The sequence below is a fragment of the Hevea brasiliensis genome, chromosome 4 (genome assembly GCF_030052815.1).
Source record: "Hevea brasiliensis isolate MT/VB/25A 57/8 chromosome 4, ASM3005281v1, whole genome shotgun sequence".
NCBI lineage: Eukaryota > Viridiplantae > Streptophyta > Magnoliopsida > Malpighiales > Euphorbiaceae > Hevea > Hevea brasiliensis.
In genome coordinates this window covers 112,343,331-112,366,348 of record NC_079496.1, presented here as the reverse complement: position 1 = coordinate 112,366,348, position 23,018 = coordinate 112,343,331, and the positions used below count along the sequence as shown (strand labels likewise).

Here is a 23,018-nt window from a genome sequence, read left to right as displayed (position 1 = left end):
TCTCTTATTTTGTTTCTTATAATCAATTGTCTTCTTGTTCTCGGTGTTTTGTTACTTCTTTAGACTCTCCCTAATACTGTTGGTGAGGCACTGTTTCATCCTGGCTGGTGTGATGATATGAAAGAGGAAATGGAGGCTTTAGATGCTAATGGTACATGGGAACTGTTGCCTTTACCCACTAGTAAGAAAGTTATTGGTTGCAAATGGGTATTTACAATAAAGGTAAATCCTGATGGTTCTGTGGCTAGGTTAAAAGCATACCTTGTAGCAAAAGGATATGCTTAGACATATGGGGTTGATTACTCTGACACTTTTTCTCCTGTAGCTAAACTTACTTCTATTCGCTTGTTTATCTCTTTAGCAGCTATATATGATTGGCCCCTGCATCAATTGGATATCAAGAATGCTTTCCTTCATGGTGATCTTCAGGAGGAGGTGTATATGGAGCAACCACCTAGGTTTGTTGCTCAGGGGGAGTTGAGTAAAGTTTGTAGGCTTCGAAAGTCTCTTTATGGCTTGAAACAAAGTTCTAGGGCATGGTTTGAGAGATTCAGTGAAGCAGTACAGGAATTTGATATGCAAAAGAGTAAGTGTGATCACTTAGTATTTTATAGGCAATCTGAGGCCGGTCTAATTCTCCTAGTAGTCTATGTAGATGACGTTGTCATTACTGGGAGTGACTCTGCAGGTATTTCATCTCTTTAAACCTTTCTCTAAACCCAGTTTCAGACCAAAGACCTGGGATTGTTAAAGTATTTCTTGGGTATCGAAGTTATGAGAAGTAAGAAGGGTATTTTCTTGTCTCAAAGAAAATATGTCCTCGATCTATTGACAGAGATAGGAAAATTAGGTGCTAAGCCTTGTAGCGCACAAATGACTCCAACTTTACAACTGTTAGCAGGGGATAGTGAGTTGTTTGAAGATCCAGAGAGATACAGGAGATTGGTAGGAAAATTGAACTATTTTACAGTCACTCGTCCTGACATTGCTTATGCCGTTAGTGTGGTAAGTCAGTTTATGTCTTCTCCAACTGTTGCTCATTGGGAAGCCTTAGAACAAATCTTGTGTTATCTGAAGGGCGCTCTAGGAAGAGGTTTGCTATATGGTAATCATGGGCATTTGAATGTTAAATGTTTTTCAGATGCCGACTGGGCTTGATCTAAGGTTGACAGGAGGTCAACTACTGGATATTGCGTTTTTGTTGGAGGAAATTTGGTGTTTTGGAGAAGCAAGAAGCAGAGTGTAGTTTCTCGATCTAGTGCTGAATCCGAATACAGAGCCATAGCACAATCAGTATGTGAGGTAATGTGGATACTTCAATTACTAGATGAGACAAGTTTTAAGACCTCCTTGCCTGCGAAATTGTAGTGTGATAATCAAGCGGCTTTCCATATTGCTTCTAATCCGGTGTTTCATGAGCGGACTAAACATATTGAGATTGATTGTCACTTTATTCATAAAAAGATTCAACAACAGATCATCTCAACAGGACACATCAAAACTGGAGAGCAGTTAGGAGATATTTTCACAAAAGCTCTGAATGGAGCTAGGATTGACTACATTTGTAACAAGTTGGGCATGATTAACATCTATGTTCCAACTTTAGGGGGAGTGTTATGGAAAGTCAATCACTATATTATTTCTCTGTATATTCTGTATTCTGTATTCCTATTTAGGATTTCTTATTTAGGATTTCTTTCTAGTTAGTAGAACACAATTATAGGAATCAATTGTATATATATACCCATGTACAAATTAATTGAAATCAAGGGAGAATCATCTCTTTCTACAAGATGGACATGGATTTGGATGAGGTACATTATCTGTTGTTGTCTATCTTAGGACATGGCATTTTATGCACTTTTTGTTGTCGGATATTTACCTCTTAGGTGTCTAACTAATTGAAATTTCTGTTATTGGTAGGTGGAATGTATTGTGGCCATATTAATATACAAGAACCTTGTGAAAGGATACTTTGTACATAAAAGCAAAGTGGTTGTGTTGAGCAAACAAGATCCTTTTCCCAACTTAAATGGAAAGTCATGTTAGTTCATAGAAGTGAAAATGTTGTTTATACTTGATAACATGAGTCACTATGACAGCTATAGGCATGGTAGATGCATGATTGAAGTGGAGTTCCTTTAGCAATTTAGAACATATGGCTTCTGCTCTGATAAATATAAAGATCTGATTGCTTGTTATCGTGCCAACTTAGGCTGTGTTGTTGTATTAGCCAAAATTTCTCCATTCACTTGGCTAAATCATTAGTCTGTATATGTTTCTTCTACTTCCATGATCTCATTTTATTGCCCTTCCTCCAGAAAAAAATTTGATAGATCAAGCTTGTTCCTTAACCTTTATAGCTCTCTTAAGAATTGGCTTGCTGTAGAAAAAGTTGAAGGCAAATAAATTGTAATGGACCTTTTTCATTTTCCTCTGGAAATTTCACACTCTGTTTAAAAACTACCTTTGGCCTGTCATAGTTCTCATTTAGGTTTAGAGCCGAGATTAGGCTAAGACACATCATCAAACTCACTTGATTCATCCGCTATTTTCATAAACCAAGATGAAAATTGGTTGAATTTGAACTCATCTATTTGTGTCCTATGGAACAACTCAACTCAACTCAACTAAGCCTTTATTCCAAAAATTTGGGGTCGGTTATATGGATTCGCTTTCTTCACTCTAAACGATTTTGGGTTAAATCCTCAGAAATGTGTAATGCTTCTAGGTCATGTTGTACTACTCTCCTCCAAGTCAATTTAGGTATACTCCTTTTTTTCTTTCTATTCTCTAACCTAATGTGCTCTACTTGTCTATCTGGAACCTCCGTATGTTTATGTTTCACATGACCAAACGACCTCAATCTCCCTTCTCTCAACTTATCTTCAATTGGCACCACTCCTACCTTTCTCTAATACTCTCATTATGGACTTTATCTAGTCTAGTATGGCCACTCATCCTCCTTAACATTCTCATCTCTGCAACTCTTATCTTAGACGCATACAACTCTTTCAGTGCCCAACACTCACTACCATATAACATAGCAGGTCGTATGGCTGTACGGTAAAATTTTGCTTTCAATTTATTGGGAATCTTGCGATCACATAAAACTCCCGTGGCACGTCTCCACTTCAACCATCCGACTTTAATCCTATGACTAACATCCTCCTCACATCCCCCATCTACTTGAAGGACTGAGCCTAGATATGTAAAGTGATTACTTTGGGACAGTACCACTCCATTCAAACTAACTCCTTCCCTATCACCAGTTTGGCCTTCACTGAACTTGCAGCAATGCATGTATTCTGTCTTCGTTCCACTTAACTTAAAACCCTTTTACTTTAGAGTATTTTTTTAAAGCTCTAGTTTCTATTGACTCCTTCTCGTGTCTCATCGATCAGAACAATATCATCCGCAAACATCATGCACCAAGGAATACTCTCTTGTATGTGTTTCGTCAATTCATCTAAAACTAATGTAAAAAGGTAAGGGCTTATGGCTGATCCTTGGTGTAATCCAATTGAGATCGGAAAATCTCTTGTGTCCCCTCCTACTGTGCGCACAATAGTACTTGCTCCTTCATGCATATCTTTCAACACTTGTATGTACCTAATAGATACTCTCTTTTGTTCTAACACATTCCGTAAGATATCTCTTGGAGCACTATCATAAGCCTTCTCCAAATCAATAAAAACCTTGTGTAGATCTTTCTTCACATTTCTATATTTCTCCATCAAGCTTCTAATGAGAAAGATCGCTTTCATAATTGAACGACCGGGCATGAAACTAAATTGATTGAGAGAAATAAAAGTATCATGACGTAATCGATACTCCACAACTCTCTCCCACAACTTCATAGTATGGCTCATGAGTTTAATTCTCCTATAGTTTGAGCAACTCCGTATGTCTCCCTTATTTTTAAAAATATGTACTAAAATACTCCTCCTCTATTCATCAGGCATTTTCTTTGAGTTTAGAATCTTATTAAATAATTTAGTTAACCATGCCACTCCCATATCTCCTAAACACTTCTACACTTCAATTGGTATTTCATCGGGTCCACAGGCTTTATCCACTTTCATTCTCTTAAGTGCTTCCTTTACTTCTAAAGATCTAATCCTTCTAGTATAATTCACATTATTTTCTATTGTTCTATAGTCTATATTCACGCTATTACCATTTTGACTATTATTAAAGGGATCATTAAAATAATTTCTCTATCTTTTTTTAATGTCCCCATCTTTCACCAACACTTTTCCTTCTTTATCCTTAATACACCTAACTTGATTGAGATCTTGACATTTCCTTTCTCTCATCCTTACTAATCTATAAATATCTTTCTCCTCTTCTTTAGTTTCAAGTTTATCATATAACTTTTCAAAGGTCTGTGCTCTTGCTTGGTTAACTGCCTTTTTTGCCTCTTTTTTTGCTATCTTGTACTGTTCATATGCCTCATTATTATCACATTTAGGTAATTTCTTATACCATTCCCTTTTTCTCTTCACTGCCTTTTGTACTTCCTCATTCCACCACCATCTCTCTTTTGAGGGTGGTCCATGTCTTTTAGACTCTCCAAGTACTTTTCTAGCTGCTTCTCTAATCTTTGATGCCATCTGTATCCACATATCATTGGCCTCCATATCCAGCTTCCATACTTCAGACTCGAGAAGCTCATTTTTAAACTTCACTTGCTTTACTCCTTTGAACTCCCATCACTTTGTTCGAGCTACTCTATTTCTTCTGACCTTACTTGAATTGTTCCTAAACTTAACATTCAAGACCACTAACTAATGTTGACTTGTTAAAGCCTCTCTTGGAATGACCTTGCAATCCTTGCATAGAGCTCTATTTATCTTCCTGGTTAAGAGGAAGTCGATTTGGCTTCTATGTTGCCCACTTTTGAAAGTCACTAGATGTGACTCTCTTTTTATAAAGTAGGTATTTGCTAGTATTAGGTCGTATGCCATAGCAAAATCCAGGATGCTTTTTCCCTCCTCATTTCGACTACCAAAATCAAAACCTCCATGAACATTCTCAAAACCTTGTCTATCACTACCTATATGTCCATTCAAATCTCCACCAATGAAAACATTCTCTTCATTCGGTATGTTTTGCATTAAATCATCCATATCTTCCTAAAACTTTTGTTTACTCTCACTGTTTAGTCCTATTTGTGGGGCATAAGCACTAACCATATTTATTGTTTCTCCTTCTAGTACTAGCTTTACTAGTATAATTCTATCTCCTACTCTTTTCACAGCTATTACTGCGTCTTTTAATGTCCTGTCTATGATTATGCCCACTCCATTCTTGTTTCTCTCCTTTCCGGTAAACAGCAGTTTGTACCCTGAATTACCCACTTCCTTACTTTTCTCTCCTAGCCATTTAGTCTCCTGAATGCAAGCAATATTCACCATTCTCCTTTCCAAGGTATCCACAAGCTACATTAATTTTCCTGTAAGTGATACAACATTCCAAGTACCAACCCTGATCCTCCTATCCTGTTTCTTCCTAATTGGTCTCCTTCTATGATATCTTCTATTGTTTTCTATGTCTATCTTGTGTTTTGTTCTACTATCTGTTCTACTATCTGTCCTATGGACTAACTTCTTTACCCACACCCGTCCATGATGTGAGAACCTTTGCTCACTTAATTACAAAAAATTTGGTGGGCACAAATAAAATATTTTCCTTACTTTCATGATGACAAAGAAAATGGATAGCTCCATCAGCTTAGTTGTCTGAAAAAACAGTTTTTTCAGCACATTTCTCTTTGTATTACAAGATACAATGAATAACCTATGAACAACTAGAGACATGGGTACCTGGTTTCCTTTGTCTAGTGAAGAAAATTAGTGTTGCAAATCCAACCATGATCAACACTCTCATCACCTGGTCAAAACAGAGAAAGCAACAATACTTGATTCAAATTACTGAAGTGCTTTTTTTTTTTCTGATAAATAATTTAATATTTTGGCAGCATTTAGATCTTTTGAATTCAAAATTCTGCTTGCATTTGATAACTTTTGTTATGTTTCTCGGTGTAAATCCTTGACTTAGAAGAATGCATAAAGCAGTCCTGAGTTAAATAAATTGGTATAGAAGGTTTGTTTCAGTCTTTTAATACCCAGTGTATTGTCTACTGAAGACTCCTACATGTTAGTAACAAAACAATATTGTTGTACTGCAAAGGGGAGAAGATATACAACCTCTCCAACCGGCCCTCTAGAAGTTTCAGCATCTGTTGAGCTCTCAGTTACTGATTCTCTGTGTCTTTGACTTAGAGAAGTCTTATCACCTTCATTCGCCAGAATATCAGTGCCACCAAGCACACCAATCTGAGATTAATTTGAAAAACAAAACTATAGATTGTAAAATTGCAGATAAAAATGCAATGAAAGTCATCAATGCCATTTTTAGACAGATAAAATGAGTTCGAAGATTGTTCTAGTCTAAACTGACTTGCAAAACAATGATTAGGAGACTGTAAAAACCATATAGAAAAATGAAAAATACCTCTTTCTCATTTTCTGCTGTGGGATAGCTCATCTTTCCCAGTTCGCTACTTGCTTCGGCATGGCAACTTTCCATTAGATCCATTATTTGTTTTCCACCAGTTGTGATGCACAAGCGTTTTCCTCCATCAGGAAATATCCAGGAACCATAGCATTCTGAGGAATGAGGTTCATCGTCTGAATTACCTTGAATGTTTACATCTTGTATACCTTTTGGCTGAATTTCTCTTCCATTATTTTGTTTGAGGGAATTGTCACCAGAATGTCTTCTCGCAGCAAACAAGTTACTCAATGTTCGTGTACCTTTTTCAATAAGCATTCTCCTCAGGATAGAAGCTCTTTCACTTGTTGATGCTCTTTCTAATTTTTCAGAAGTTTTTTTCACTTTGTGTGTGTCAACTTTATGCATAACTTCAACTTTATCCTTCAAATCTACTGTTGTTCCTGTAGTATGAATATGTCCAGCTCTTAACTCCTCCGATTGACCTGCCTCACGAGATGATGTAGACCCAGCAAGAGCTCTAACAAAACCAATTTGATCTTCTCTTTTTCTGATATATGTTGGGGCTTGTTGCATGTCTCCTGTGTAGTGTTTACTTTTAGAAGAAACATCCAATCTCCTCTTACTTGACTGGGATCCTATTGGTGCTGGTCTTATGTTAGGTCTCATATCCTGCTTTAACACAGGTTCAGCAGATTATTACTCTGCAGAAAAAAACTGAGAATTTTATGAGTAACCGGTAGCATAAGGATACCTGATTTAGACTATTTTCAAAGGCACTAATCATATTTCTTATCTTGCTATGAGTTTTCACCACTGGGCTCTGCTTCTCTGGGTCATTAGCTCCATCTAACTTAAGTTCTGCAGGGGCTTGATTCTTTGCAGCAACTACTGATCCTGAGCTTTCCAAACATGAAGCTTCTTCTGAATGAATGGTTGTGGTAGGAGCATTGGTAGAACCTTTCTCAACCAAAATCCTATGGCTTACTTCCCGTTGATGTATATCAAACCTAGGCGACATAGGAGTGGTGGATGAAGTGTCTTTGAATCTATCTGTATCATTCTAAAACAGATGGAAAGTCATTAGAAAATCACTGAAGTACTTTTCACAATATTTGTCTCATGGAATAGCAAATTCGCACACAATGCATGGTAATCCTTAACTGGTTTTGTTTGCTTCTGAACAGAATGAGTTTCCTTCTTTGTTTGAACTTAGACCAGTTTGAATCACTTCACTTTGTAGAAGGCTTTTATGTGAATCTTAAGAAAATAGAACCCAGAAATCAAGAAAAAATGCTTAGCAGATGAGGAAAATGTAGAACAGGACTATCTGTTCCTTTTGTTTTCAGCTTTCAGCTCGAAACTTCTCATAATCACTTTTACTGGTAAAGCAAAATCAAACCTGAGACTTCATGATTGGGCTGCAAAGATGATGCAATGTTACTACCAACGGTAGTAGCATGTGTTGGACTTCTAACTTCACTATTGAGAAGTTCATTGCGTTTCTTTCTCAATGCCAATTCTCTCTGCAAGTAAACTCTAGACATAACTATCAACCATATTAAGAGAAGAAGAGACCATGCTTTCATCTTATGACTCCAAATAAATTAAAAAAACAGGCTGACTGTCTATTTAGTCCGGTAAACTACATATTCTGGAATGAAGATTTCCTTGAAAAGCTTTAGTAGGTTATTATCCTGTACTCTGAGAATCAATTCAGTGATTCACAAATTTAAATGCGCGACAACTGTTTCGTAGGTTCCAGGGGGAAGAATGGCAAGGTTAGTTCTTGTAAGTAGTTGCATAAAACATTTGGAATTTCTGGTTTTGCTGTGCTTTTATAAATTAATTTTTACTGACCCTTCAGAAACTCAATTGATTAAAAGGGCACAAAAGAGTTAAAATCAAAGGAAATAGGGGGCAGAAACAATACCATGACTCGGATACGGTGGCGATCTTCTTCACTGAGGACAAACTGCAGCTTCATATGCACATGCCCACCTCCTTCAAACTGAAATATGTCATCCCAAATGCCTTTCTCAATCACCAACCTGGTTTCAATAACTGCCATTAAACACTATCACCCTTATCAGCTTCACAGCTTCAGTCTTGATAGATGGAAGCAAAATGGGAAACAATAGCGCAAAACCTGTATGTGATATTTCTTTTCCTTGAGCATCCTGAAGTGTAACTATCAAATTGTCGCGAAGAGTTGTTAATGGACTGCAAACAACTTGGAAACATAAGCAAAATTTCTGAACAAGCAGCAAAAAGAGTAGAAACCAAACTGTAAAAGGATGAGCAAACTTACAAAGAGAACTCCCCCTTATCCCAAGTTTGATGCTCTCTTTTACCCATGGAAACTGCATTATGAATATAAACATCAGTAGAATTCTCTTCTCAAGAAAGAAAGGTGGAAATTCCACAGAACAGGACAAGTAATTGGCTATGATTTCTTACTCTTGATGGACATTTGTGCAAGGGATGACGATGATTGAAGAGCCATGAATTCCAGAACTGGATTTGAAACAAAACAAGCATCAAAGTAATTGCCAGGTTTGAATTATGGTTAAGAAGATATAGTACTCTAGTACCTGAAACTTGGATGGCTCCTGGCATCAGAGATGGAAGCTTGGGGAAGTAGGACAAAAGTATGCATAAGATCAAGTGCAACTAGAAAGTAGACCTTCATCTTTGTAAAATTTCCATAAATATATTGCTTCAATTCTAGCGAGATTGGCTGGATGGACGCAAGCGAGGATGTGGAAAAAAGGGATTGGATGAAAAAGTGCGGTTGTGGTTTGACTTGAAGCAAAGTTAAAATGGTGCGGTCCCCACAACGGCCATGACTATTTATTAACCACCTCTTTTTGGGAAGCCAGACCTCTTGTTTTGTCTTTGTATAGTAGCTCAAATTGTTAGGTCCTGCAATCCTACCTATGGAATTGGACAAATTTTCAGGAAAAAAAAGTTATAAAATGCGCACACATTTATGTCGCAAGTACAAGTAGCACAAGAAAACAAAAAAAAAATGAATACAAGATTTATATGGTTTGATTGATCATAAGATATATTCGAGTAAAGATATATTCGAGTAAAAAAAAAAGTTTTATTTTAGATTTTTAAATTTTAATTTTAACGTATTCCTCTAATTTATTATAATTTTATTACAATAGATAAAAAAAAATGTTTATAATGATCCACATTGTAGGAGACATTGTCTCCACACCCCAAAAAGATTAGTTATAAGTTTCGAATCATATCCATAATTATCATCAAAGATCTCTTTAAAATAGTCTAATCAGGTTATAATACAAATTTGTGAATTTGGTCATAAATTAGATCTATGAAAAAATTTCTAAAATTCAAGCTTTATAAATAACAATCCTTATCCTTGACTTAAATTCTTTTATTATTGACAAAATTACTTTAATATTCTGTCTTGCTATATGTCTTTATAAGGGCTCTACTGAGCACTTCAACATTCTATTTGCCATTATTATTTTTTAAATATGTAAATAATTATATATATATATATATATATATTAAAATTAGTTATATATTCTTAATATCATATAATAACAAAATCACAACTTATGTTAATTAAGTAATTTTATTTGAAGAAAAATGTCACGACTTAACTTATGGGCCGGACCAGCACTAGAACCTAGATCGGCATAAAGCCCCCAAGGCTCGTAATAAGCCTTACTATTTCCAAAACCCATAACTAGGCCCACAATTTAGGCCCAATATGGATATAAAATAAATTAAATTAAATTATTATAATATTATTTCGGGCCAACTTAACTTAATAATTATCAGAAAGGAAAATTAAGGGAGCCCAGTTCAATCCTGCTACATCATTCATAAACTATTGAAAACTCAAAAAAATTTTCATCTATAAATACAAAAACTTAAATTCATACAGTTCCTGACAAGATTAATGCTACTACTAATACATGCAGAGTTTTAAATTACAAATTTAGAGAATAATAATACAATTAAGTAATTATTGATAACCTACGAGGAAAGAAGCAGGTTATTTTTAAAAAAATTCTTCTTCTATAGCCTGAAAAAATAAGGTGAACAGGAGTGAGCGTTCGACTCAGAGAATAAAATATCAATTTTAACCATAATCTCTATAGCTATCTAAAGCTAATGCATTCTGTGGAGTGAAATGCAACATCATCAAAATTTTCATACACATCACATCATAATAGCAAAAAGGCAATTTGGAGCACTCACACAGCCAACACTGTTCAAACAGTACATATATGGGAGCTAATCCCCTATACAGCTCTCTTAATCCAACCTCTGCCAGCTAGTATCTCTCAAGCAGGATTTTCGCTTAATAAACCAAATGCGGGGTCCCAGCGAGTGTCTCTCAAGCCGTGTCTACTCCGACTTATCCATAAGGACTGGGTCCGAGCGAGTGTCTCTCAAGCCATGTCTATCCATCCTGTCCATATCCAATACCATACCACACGCACGCCAATGCATGCACACTGCTCCAAATTACCACAAACAACATCCATGGTAATTCATCAACTAAGAATGTAATATAAAATGTGCCTAGTGTTTAACTACATAAATACATATTTATAAGTGATGCATGGGCATGCCTGAACATATAATAATATTGAAATTATAATTAAAATTAATATTTTACTCACAGTACACCAAAGACGACTGTAGAGGTTGGGTGAAGGAAAACGGTTGACCCTAATCACCTACATAATTTTATTGTGGATTTATTAGTGCTAATTCAAATAAAAATAAATTTAAAGAGGCAACACATCCTAATTTATGCTGAAAATTTGACAGAGTTTTCTCTATATTTAAAACCTACCCAACCTGCAAAAATATTCAAATAACACTTCTAAATCTCAATTTTCACAATCACATCTCATCAATATTATATGGCCCCTCCTGGGCTCTCCAAATCAGACAATAGTCATAAACTTGAAAAATTATGTTTTAGTCCCTATAATTGATATTTTGTAAAAATCCACTCAAACAAGCTCTAAAAATTCTAAAATTTTGCTCCGCGGTTCTTAATAAAGTTATAAAGCTATCATAAAAGGAATTGTAATTTTCTAATCACCCATAAATATTATATTCAAGAATATTACTCAATTCCATAAGTTTCCAACAGCTAACATATTCTTAATTCAACCCAATTCAATATTTATATATTTAAACCTCTATTCTCAAGCTTCAACCAATCATATAAAATTTAAATATCATAATTTCAGATAATCTTATATGCCCATATACTAAAAATCTAACTAAAATCCATCTATATTTTTTAAAAATATTCTACAATCACTCAAAAATTCAATAAATACCATATAATATCTCCAAATAATTTTACTTTCATCATATATTTTTCTTAGAATTTTTTTTCAATTTTTTCTGTTTAAGAAACACTGCATTTAAGCATCACAGACTAAGAAATAATGAAAATAATCTTACCCAAAGCTTATCTGTGTCTCAAAAATTTCAAAAATTTATGAGTAAGCCTCTGGAAGTTGAATCATCCACAAAGCTTACCGGAGCCAACGCCAGAACTACCGCGCACGGTGGCCGGCCGCCAGTCACCGGTGACATCCTCCGGATCTGATCATACCATCATGTTCCTCTCCTCTCCCTCAGTCCATAGATGGTCTCGGATCGTCAATGGAACGGTCGGATCGTCCTAGATCTGACCCAAAAGCTTGAAAAACCCGAAATTTCTCTTCTCCATATCTTACTCATCTGACCTTCATTTACTGCAAAATTGGTATCAAAAGAAAGCTCTCGGAACAAGCTTTCCAACGCCATCTGAATCACCTAGATCGGACGTCGGATGAAACCGGAATCGCGCCTGGAAGTTGGACCACCTGCGCGCACGTTTCTCTCTCTTCTCTCCCTCTCTTGCCGGCAGCACACCGCTGCGTTTGGTGGTTCTGCCGGCCGGCTAGTGGTGTATCGGCGATGTCCAAGGTGGGGGGACCTCTCGCCGATCCGTCATGGTGGCTGGAGGCTCAGTGGTCGGAAGAAAAAGGGAGGGGGAGGGAGAGTGACGGGAGAGAGAGTTTTAGGGGGGCTGCTGAGTTTTTTTTTTTTTTTTTTTTTTGAGAATGAACATGGACAGATATGTTGTCGAGATTCATTTCTGAAAAAATTTTAAATGTTTAATTTAATTTTTAATTTATTTATTCTAATTATTTTTCTTTATTTTAAAATCAATTCAAATAAATCTTATAGTATTTTAACATAATATTTTAATTTTATTTTACTTATAATTTATTTATTTATTTACTATTATTTTATTTTTCTTTTTGGGTTGTTACAAAAAATTTTATAGAAAAATAAATTTATTAAAAATACCTGTTCTACATGAAAAATTTATAAAATATATAAAATGAAAGAACAAAATATTCAACATTCTATTTGTCATTATTATTTTTTAAATATGTAAATAATTATATATATATATTAAAATTAGTTATATACTCTTAATATCATATAATAACAAAATCATAACTTATGGTAATTAAGTCATTCTATTTGAAGAAAAATTTTATAGAAAAATAAATTTATTAAAAATACCTGTTCTACATGAAAAATCTATAAAATCCACAAAATGAAAGAACAAAATATAAATGGTTGAGTTGTAAATTTAAAGTTTAATACGTAACACAATCCGATCACTTATAAAAGTCTATATTAAAATGAATTAATACGTAATTTATTTAACAGTCTCCTTTTAACAAAATTTAATTTTTTTTCTTCATTTATTTTTTTAATTTTTTTATATAATTAAGAATCCAAAAAAGGGTTAATATTTAGTAGTATAATTTAAAAAAATGTAGGGTTTGAAAACATTAGCTTCTTAGAACTTTAAAAAAAAAAAAAAAATACAAGAGTGTTCGTTTTCTAACTAATTTATTTTGTCCCATACAAAGAAAAACCTCCATCAACACATGAAGGTCGGATCTCCAGTACAAGTCCACCTGTGCTTCTTGTACAACAAAATTTTCAACGCTATTATCCATCCAGACAATGTCTCATACGTAACTATTACTCCCTTGCAGTTCTTTTTTATTTTTTTTTTCAAAATCACATTAAAAATTATAAATATCATATTATTTTTTTCAGTTAAAATTTATTTTAAATAATAAAAAAATTTATCTAAATTTTATTTATGATGAATTTAATATATGTATATAATTTATATATAAATTATTAAAAAGTATGATTAGCCCATGTTAGTCGATTGATTTGGGCCACTCACTAAGAGATAAAGTGAGTTACTGTTATGTACAATTCGATCTCGTGAACCTTACATTATTGACTGCCTTGATCGTCAAAGATCATTAATGAAAGACAATATGTACTATACATACATAACTTCACTTGAGTTGATCAGTCCCTGTATGCGGATTGACTAAGAGCTCTTGAACAGGCAAATTATAGGAAGACATAGAGAAAGCTTGGATACTTTATTAATTAATTAAGGTTGATAAATAACAGAGAATGTGGATATCACACATCCCCCATGATTTGGTTTGGAAAATTCTTGGTTTGTCATAAACTCAATATATAAATATATAACATTCATAGGTGAGTATCATTATATATTTTGTGTCTTTAATTCATTATAAATTGAATATAGATAAAAAAAATTTAATTTAATTATTATATAATGTATTAGCTTTAACTATATACTACGATTAACTCATATCACAACATTAATTATTCTTTTTATTAAATTTAAATTTGTTATTCACACTCACACCTGATTTTATTTCTCTCTCTTATATAAAACAATCTCACACATACGAAATTCAGGAATAAAAAACATATCATTCACCTAACAGACTCAAAATCTCCATACTTCCTCAATTCCCCTAATAGAGAAAAAATCTCTCACACGAAATATGCACTCTAGGTACTTGATTAGCTCTAATACTATAGGTAAACAAAGAAATTAATCTAAAATTGAAGGAAATTAAACAAAGGTTTTATGGAAACTCATCAACCATGAACAAGGCCATAAGATAGAGCCATAAGTAGGATTGCCGCTTCCTTCTCGTCTTGGGGGAAAACTTGTTGATGAAAAGCTGAATTCTTGCTCAAGATTATTGATAACTCCTCAAAACAAAGCTTCTTTCTGCCTTGAGCTTGCGCTGTAAATTTGCACCTTTTCTTGAACGGAAGATGACTGTTACTCTTTTTTCTCTCTTTATTTTGCACCTTGGTCTTCATGGCCCCCGCCGTCTCAGGACTAAAAATTGTTCCATTCGCACCTCCTGCTTGAGCTGCGGCCATGGCTCTCCTCGCCTTTCTTTGCCGAATTCCACAGGCGTTGCAAAGTGACTGCATCAGAACGTAATTGTAAGGAACTTGGGAATTCATATAATAGGATATAAGGGTATATATGTCGTGAAAGAGAGAAAGTTTTATACCTTTGGACCTCTTGGTCCACTCCTCCAAAGAGGGGTCTTAGTTGTGTTACAGTCAGCACAAACCCTAATTGAGTTGCTACTGCTGCTAGACAAATTTTGGCTGCTATTATCATCTTGTAAAGGTAATGATCGGCCCTTGTCATCTTCAAACTTGTGCATACAAGTCTCCCGTGTATCGGCAACTGTTTGATCCGAGCTCATCATCTTCCTCATCAACCTCATCTTTGAAGACATCCACTTAACTGAATTGTTCTCTCTTTTGTCTTCATTTATATTTTCTTCCTTGCGGCCATTCTCGTTCTTAAGTGTTGGATAATCCCATGACCCACCACGAGAAGCAGAAATATTAGCCTAAGACAAAGACAAGGATAAGATAAAGTGATCAGATCATAAGTGCGACCAATAATATATATACAATGAATTATTAATATAATAAGCAAAGAATAATTAAGATACCTCTTCTTGATGCTGTATTAATGGCTGCAATTCTCTATGGTAGTAACCTGCATCAACTTGAGATGGGTTGATGAGAATTGGGTAGGATAAAGAAGAAGCAGCTTCTTCTGTAGGTTTTGAAAAGAAGAGTTGATTGTGTTGTTGTTGTTGGTCTTCATTGAGGTCTATGAGAAAAGGAGAAAAAGAAGAATGATAAATAGGAGTCATATTTGGGAGATGAGAGAGAGAGAAGTAAAGAAGGAATCGTGAGAAGGGTTTGAGATATATAGATAGATAGGGAGATGATGGGAGAGGTAGAAATGAGTAGAGGAGAAAGGGCCAGAGAAGTAGAGAGAGAGAGAGGTAAAAGTAGTGAGAGCCCCTACAAGGCTACAAGTAACAAGTTACTAACCATATATAAGACATTCACGTGACTTCACGATATACGAGCCTAAACAAACAAGTTAAAGAGACAAACCAATGCAAAAGGAGAAGTGTGGATTGCTACTGCACAGCCTCATATGACAAACCCTATCTGCAAAATTTTCAACCTTGCCTTACACTTGCTGTAACTAATTAATAATTGTAAGAACTAGAAACAACCAATGGTAACTTACCCTTCAACTAATCATATCTAGGTAGCTAGATTCTTCATGCATTCTCCAATATACCTCTGATTCAAAAGGTAGCCTTATCAATATGTATGAAACAGATAAGCATTTTCTTTAGATTCATTTGTTTAGTTATATTTTCCCTTTTAATAAAAGATTAATATATATTCATCATAATGCATTGCCATACATTGTTTTATTCTATTTTTTGAAATCTGTTTGCTACAAATCTTTTATTTTCATCTGCCTGAGGTTGTTGAATATCTATTACCATATGTTCTTGCTATAGTCTTCTCAGAGTTTCAATTTATATTAGTTTCAAGTCCTAAATCTAGAGCAACATTTTATATAATGCTTCATAGCACTTCAACTTGGTAGAATTCTGGCATTTCATGGGAATCCTAAAATAACTTAAAACAATAATTCAAAGATTAGTGAATTTAGAAATTTCAAGTTGTTAATATTATTAAATTTCCCATTATTAATCTTCTCAAAAAAGTTTACAATTTTTAAATATAATATGATTTATCATGAATTTAAAATATTAATACATTAATTTTATCTATTTTAAATATAATTTTTATCTTATATTTTATATTTTAAATTCATTATGAATTCATTTAAAATAAATTATTTATAAGAAAAGAATGAAAAAAAATCTTATATAATCATGTATAAATTCTATTTTTTTAAAATGAAAAATTTTTTAATTAAAAATAATTATTTTTTAATTTTAAATATAAAAATTTAAAAAATTAATTAAATTAAAATATTATAAAATTATACAAAACTTTCTCAATCAATGATAGACAACCATCAATAATTGATAATGTTATAAATTTTTTAGTCTTAATTAACTGTAATCGATGTCAGATTTTATATGATTATACATCAATGATAAATAAATGAAAGTGATTACAAGTTGTTGTCTTTTATTATAGGATAATTAATTTTAATAATTCTCCCTAAATTTTAATCATCATAATAAAATTGCCTTCAAATTTAAAAATATAATATAAAATTTTTTAAATTTTAAAATTTTATATAATAAAGTCATTTTAACTCTAGTTTATACAATCCAAAATATATGATAATGTTAATAATTCTCTCTTCATAAATTAATCATAAAAAAATTTTAATTATACAAAATAATAAAATACTAAATATATAACAGCCAATTATAAAAACTTTACTTTAAATAAATAATTATTATTATTTATATTATTGTCATTTTTAATTGTTCAAAATTAATGTACTATTTATAAATTAATTATTAAAAATTAAAAAAAAATTATTATATAAAATTTTAAAGTTTAAAAATTTTATATTATATTTTTAAATTTAAAATTTTATATTATAACCCTTAAAATTTAGAGATAATACATGAAATTTATCTAGAAGAAGATATTATCTATGGAAGTATATATATATATATAAAATAAGGTGTAATACAGAAATAAAATTAACGATCAGGAGGCAGGCTACGTAGGCCGCTTACGAATCACTACCGTGCTTGTTGGAAGATACAGGCATGGGTAGGGACATGGATTGCCACCGAGTTACGTACATCATCATTGCATTTGGTGATAATAATAATAATAATATAATAATAATAATAATAATAATAATAATAATAATATGTAAATTCTAATTTAAAATATAAAATATTTTTAATTTAATAAATATAAAAATTTTTGTAACTGGATCTTTTAAATTATTTTATTGATGTGTTATTATTTTTTGCAAAAAAATTAAAATTACTTTTTTATCCTTAAATAAAAATAATGCTATCCATTTATCCGCTTACTCTGTCTCTCTACTTCTTCTTCTTCATCCACTTGATTCTTTCTTAACCTTTTCTTTTACTCCTCTGCTCGAAACTCTCATGATCGAAACCTGACTTCGAGAAATTCGAATCTAACCACAGAAAGGAGAAGGCGTTCAACCTTGAAGTGGCCCCCGTTCATCTTGGCTTTGCTCAACATCATCCTCCGGTGCGGCGCGGGATGGTGGTTTTTATTTTCCTCTTGAGAGAGAGAGAGAGAGAGAGAGAGAGAGAGATAGAGGGATTGTTATGGTGGGCACAGTGTTCTTTACAATAAATCTTACTCATTCTCGCTCATTTACATCCACTGGCATTTGGCTCTCCATAAATTATGAGTTTTGATTCTTGATTCGTTAAATTTTTTAAATTTGATTCTGAATTTCTTAATCATTTTCAATTTTCAATCTGGTTTCTCAAACTTGATTATTCAATTTTTTTATATTTGAATTTGTACTTGATTATGGAATTATATACGCGTTTGCAGACTGTAGAATTGGATCAGAAATTTTGGGAAGGATTTTAACCCTTAATGTTTCTTAAAATTTCTACTAGTAGTTTTCTTTTTGTATTTTGATGAACCCAAAATCCTCTTAATTTGTTAAAAAGAAATGAGAAGATCACAGTAGGCTACAATAATTGTGGACCTGGAATGGACGACGTAACATTAAGCACAACAACTCAACTGAAGACCCTGAGCCCAATGGGCTTTCGCTTTTGTTCCATGCATTGGGCCTTAAAACCCTTTCGCCCAAAGGAATATATAAATTCTGACATCGAGGTATGGAGCTGGTTAAATTTTTATATTTAGCCCATTTAGTAGGATAGGTTTAAGTATTATATAATTGGGATTAAAATGAATTTGGATTTAAAGAATAATAATTATGATAGATTTGGATTAGATTTGAGTTTTATATGTAAAGTATTTGTTAAGTGAAATTGTTTATATAAGTAGTTAATTAAATATAAAATATATATATTTTTATAATAATATTTATAATTTTTATATATTTATTTTAAATAAAATAGAATCTAAATATTTTATGAAATTATTAAATTTTTAAAATATAAATTATTAATAAAAAATAATTTTTATGTTGATTATTAATTAAAATATATAAAATTAAATGAGTTTAAATATTTTTCAGGTAATAATAATCAGATTTGTAATAAGTTTGGATATTCGATAATAAATTTTAATAAAATTTATGATGAATATGAGTTTTAAAAATATTAATTAAGCTTAGATATAGTAATTTCACAAATATCGTATTTATTATCATCTCTGCTGATACCTATTTTTATTTTAAGTATTTTAACAGTCTAACCTCAGTCTCATGGCTCAAATTACATTATAGAATTAGCAAGTGTTAGGTTTGAGACCCACTGATCTCTCTATCAGTATTTTTTTTTATATTTTTTTAGAGTATTTAAGTATATATCCATAAGATGCTATCTAAAGAATTGAGTTAAATTTTAGTTAATAAAAAAGAATATTTATTATTATCACTATAATTATTATAATTATAGTAAGGCACAATTTTTTAATTTTGAAGTGAAGAATAACAATTATTAGCCAAGAATAGTGACACCCTACCATACTGATTGTTACATATATAATTTAAAGCTTTGTAATAGAATTAGAGGCTTGTAAAGCAGAGCAAGCATTATGGGGTTTTAATATCATAATAATTAAATGGAACAGTTCAATTTAATAAGAAGCAGCAAATTTTGATATCAACAATTAATGGGCTGCTGTGGCATCTAAGCATAAGAGCCTCCAATGAGGCCTCCTTTTTTTGTGTCTTGGTGGCTCATTTCAGTCCAAATTTTTTATAATAAAGTTTAGCACATCTTTGGAGTTCACTTGAATCTCAATAAGAAGACTAATTAAATTGACTAATACTAATTAACAATTAATAATAATTGCAATCTTGAGTCTTTCCTTTCTTTAATAGTTGAGCTGTCTTTATTAACCTTTTAGTTTAAGAAATTCAATAATGAAAGAATGGTAGAGATAAAAAGTGTATGTGAAATCCGATTGAAATTCAGACAGTCGATTTAAAATCTTATCTACAAATCGAACTCGCAATTAATTCGATTTAAAATTTTTTTTTTCTATTTTATAAAATAAATGATATTTAAAAATTTGTTATAAATTGATGATCTCTTAAGTTTAATTGAAACCGTTTCGAATTGAAACTGTGTTGGACTATAAAGCTAGGGAATTGAACTATTATCATAAGTAGTTGTGGGTTGTGACACAATCCAATTGCCACGGCCTTTCCACAACAAATTTTCTTTTTTAATTGCAAAAAATAGGCTATTTAAAGTGTATTAATTGTTGTCTTAATCGATTTGAGGTAGGAAATTAAGGGTTATGATAATCTCTAATTTAATGGGTTTAATGGGAAGTTTCTTTAGCCAACTTCCCCAATAATACAATTGTAGTTGAGAAAGCAGCAGGTGGAAGATATAAAATGCCATGAAAATTGCAGCCAAATTTGTCAGTCAGTAAGCCAACATGCCCTGGTGCTACTTCTTGCTGTTGACTTCCTAGAGAGAAATGAAATGGGTTGTGGTAGTTGAACAAATCTAATTATTTCAATAGTTTCGGTTAATGTGAAGCCAAGTTAGCTTCATAACTAATTAACTAAAGATTCAAGAATAGAAACTTATAGCAGGATGTCTAGCTTAGCCAACACCCACAAATAAAAATTAACAAGACATGATTCATATAATTTAATAAAAATTAGAAGTTTGTTAAAACTTCATTCAGCAGACCTAATATGATTCAATAATATTCCTGGAATATCATTTACTCAGGGTGTCAATGAGTAAGCCAACCTGTGAGTAAGATTCCTGGAAAATCATTTTTCTCAATTATTATAAAAATAATGAAATAAATCAGAGTTTCCTTGTAGCGTCCATCAACGCTTTTGCTTAAGGGAAACACCGTACCATCCATTTAGCACGATTCATGAATGAAAACTCGATGCGATGCTACTAGTGGTCCTTGAATCCTGGTTTCAGTATCACGTAAACCTATAATAACAGAAAATATGAGGTGGGTGGCTTTTTAACTGTTTACTCTAATGCTTAAGTTAGAAATTTTGATTGAGAGTATTTAGAGAATGTTTAGAAAGTTAGTAATAAGAATTGTAAAATGAATATATATTATTATTTTTAATTATTTAATTAATATTTATAGGCATTTTAAGAAAATAGCCATTGCTCTATTTATAAAAGTGATATTAACTGAATTTTCTAAATTATCTTCATGAAATTCACTCCTTACTTGATTACTAAGTGTAATTATTATTTTATTCTTAAAATCTAAACCCTGCTTGATAATTAGAGCGGTTGCAATTCAATATAACTTTTGTTTTATTAAGTGAGCAAAGATTTTGTACAATTTTATTTTGTTTGTCTCGTTATCCTCTTACCCATCTAAATATTATCTGACTTTTTGATTGTCAGCTTGATAATTCTGACTTTTTGACACAAATTTAACTACTTGTCTTGAATTTTGGGCGGTAGTATCACGATGTCCCACAATATTTTGATCAAAACCAATGTAGGATTAGCAATAAATTTGGATATGGATGGATTAGCTAATAATAATTAATATGCAGCCTATGATTATAACTTGGCATAATCATCCATAAGAAACCAGAAACAAAGGAAGATGCTGCATCTCTTGTGTATTAGCCCTAGCATCCCTTATCACATTGAAAAGCATTAGCATTCATTATTAGCCAAGTTGCATGGGTGCTCATAAAGATTCTGCTGTCATTTGATGTTGATTGGAAAAACATAATTGGGTTATAAGTTATATGTTGTGCGTCAAGATTTGCCGAAATCCCTTTTGGCAGGTCTTCTAATTTGGGGTGTAGATTAATGCACAAGACGTGTTCGATATTTGGTCCAATCCAACACACAAGAAGATATGAACTTGGGGCTGTTGAGAATTTGCCAATTTGGGTCCCATTTTTTTTCTAGGTGTGTGTGCATGTCAGTGGTGAAATGGGTCCTACCCAACAGTTCTACTATACTACCGTAGACGATGATGAGAATGTCCCAAGAGCAGAGGGCAATTTGCCTGGGTATGTGACGTTGTTGCCCCCCCTACTGTACGGCGGAATGTTGATTATGGGAAACAGAATAAGAGTATTCTCGAGATCATCGTAGATGATGATTTGGTAAGCTATAAATTTGATGGGATCTCATTGGTTTTGAGTTGTGTGTGCTTTAACTGTAATGGACGGTATATGAATTCTCAAACTCTCAGACAATCTTCAGTTACGTGATTAGACTCACTGCTTCGCTAGATCGCAACAGCCTATCTTCCACTTTTTGAACTGGTTTTGTCTAATTATTCTTCTTATAATAATGATGATGATGATAATTGAAAAGGGTAATTCATAATTGAAGTAATTTACGTGGAAGAAGACGAAGACAAATGGGGTAAGCAAGAATTGTATTGGCGAATCACCTAAAGCTCCTTTGTCTTTGAATTATTTAAAATAAAGTAGGATTCCTTCCCCAATATAATTTCATTGGATTTTAAATTTTAAAAATTGTTAATATTAAAATGGAATTGTTAGGTGCAGAAATTGTCATAGATATAAAAGAACTTAACTCTTGTGATTTATTTATGATAATGATTAATTTTATTGAAAAATATTTTATATTATTTGCAAATTCATTATTTTGTTAAAAACAGTGCACTCAAGCTGTAACCAATCCAAGATAGTATTTGCAATGTTATATATTTTAAAATAAGAGCATATTTTTTTTGTACATTAATATGGAAAGTATAATATATTACTAAAGCTGCATTCTTATGTATCGCTTACATGGTGTATTCAATGGCGTTGTAATAATTTTTTTAATTGTAGATAAAATTAATGAGATTAAAAGATTTAAAATTTAATTAATAATTTTTATAATATGAAATAGATTTATAAATATTTGATAATAATTATCCCTAAAAAATTGGAAAAATGATTGGAAGTAATCTTACGACTAGGAATGACATAAAATATTAAATAGCCCCTTAGAAAAGCGTAATAATGCAAGAAATTAATAATAGAACCTAAAGGTAAAGGCTAAGGCTAACGCGTCATATTGGAGTATGGGGTCGAGAAAGATGTGAAACTTGCGTAATCATTTTTT

General features: G+C 32.4%; 2 protein-coding genes and 1 long non-coding RNA gene across 3 annotated transcripts; all 3 read right to left on the bottom strand.

Moving 5' to 3' along the window:
* Nucleotides 1-5,677: 5,677 nt before the first annotated feature.
* On the bottom strand, nucleotides 5,678-6,397 carry LOC131179326 (uncharacterized). Its single transcript, XR_009148348.1, has 2 exons — nucleotides 6,213-6,397; nucleotides 5,678-5,895 (listed from the first exon to the last, which is right to left on the bottom strand). It is a non-coding gene; the product is annotated as an uncharacterized LOC131179326 (long non-coding RNA).
* A 53-nt stretch (nucleotides 6,398-6,450) lies between these two features.
* Nucleotides 6,451-9,268, bottom strand: LOC110639610 (uncharacterized). The gene is made up of 9 exons (XM_021790632.2): nucleotides 9,114-9,268; nucleotides 8,980-9,036; nucleotides 8,831-8,882; nucleotides 8,669-8,742; nucleotides 8,453-8,583; nucleotides 7,922-8,045; nucleotides 7,684-7,779; nucleotides 7,274-7,572; nucleotides 6,451-7,191 (listed from the first exon to the last, which is right to left on the bottom strand). The coding sequence occupies exons 1-9, from the start codon at nucleotides 9,136-9,138 to the stop codon at nucleotides 6,451-6,453; spliced, it is 1,599 nt and encodes a 532-aa protein (XP_021646324.2). The 5' UTR covers nucleotides 9,139-9,268.
* A 4,969-nt stretch (nucleotides 9,269-14,237) lies between these two features.
* Nucleotides 14,238-15,792, bottom strand: LOC110639605 (putative GATA transcription factor 22). Its single transcript, XM_021790624.2, has 3 exons — nucleotides 15,429-15,792; nucleotides 14,973-15,323; nucleotides 14,238-14,883 (listed from the first exon to the last, which is right to left on the bottom strand). Exons 1-3 carry the CDS (start codon nucleotides 15,633-15,635, stop codon nucleotides 14,542-14,544), a joined length of 900 nt encoding a protein of 299 aa, XP_021646316.2. The 5' UTR covers nucleotides 15,636-15,792; the 3' UTR covers nucleotides 14,238-14,541.
* Between the last annotated feature and the right edge of the window lie 7,226 nt (nucleotides 15,793-23,018).

Excerpts from the sequence above, each read along its gene's own strand:
- LOC110639605 (XM_021790624.2), bottom strand. The coding sequence starts at position 15,635 with ATGACTCCTATTTATCATTCTTCTTTTTCTCCTTTTCTCATAGACCTC. Across the intron at positions 15,324-15,428 it reads TAATACAGCATCAAGAAGAG|GCTAATATTTCTGCTTCTCG; the intron begins GTATCTTAATTA and ends TCTTTGTCTTAG. Across the intron at positions 14,884-14,972 it reads GTGGACCAAGAGGTCCAAAG|TCACTTTGCAACGCCTGTGG; the intron begins GTATAAAACTTT and ends GTTCTGATGCAG.
- LOC110639610 (XM_021790632.2), bottom strand. The coding sequence starts at position 9,138 with ATGCCAGGAGCCATCCAAGTTTCAG. Across the intron at positions 8,883-8,979 it reads TGCACAAATGTCCATCAAGA|TTTCCATGGGTAAAAGAGAG; the intron begins GTAAGAAATCAT and ends TTCATAATGCAG. Across the intron at positions 8,743-8,830 it reads GATAAGGGGGAGTTCTCTTT|TCCATTAACAACTCTTCGCG; the intron begins GTAAGTTTGCTC and ends AGTTGTTTGCAG.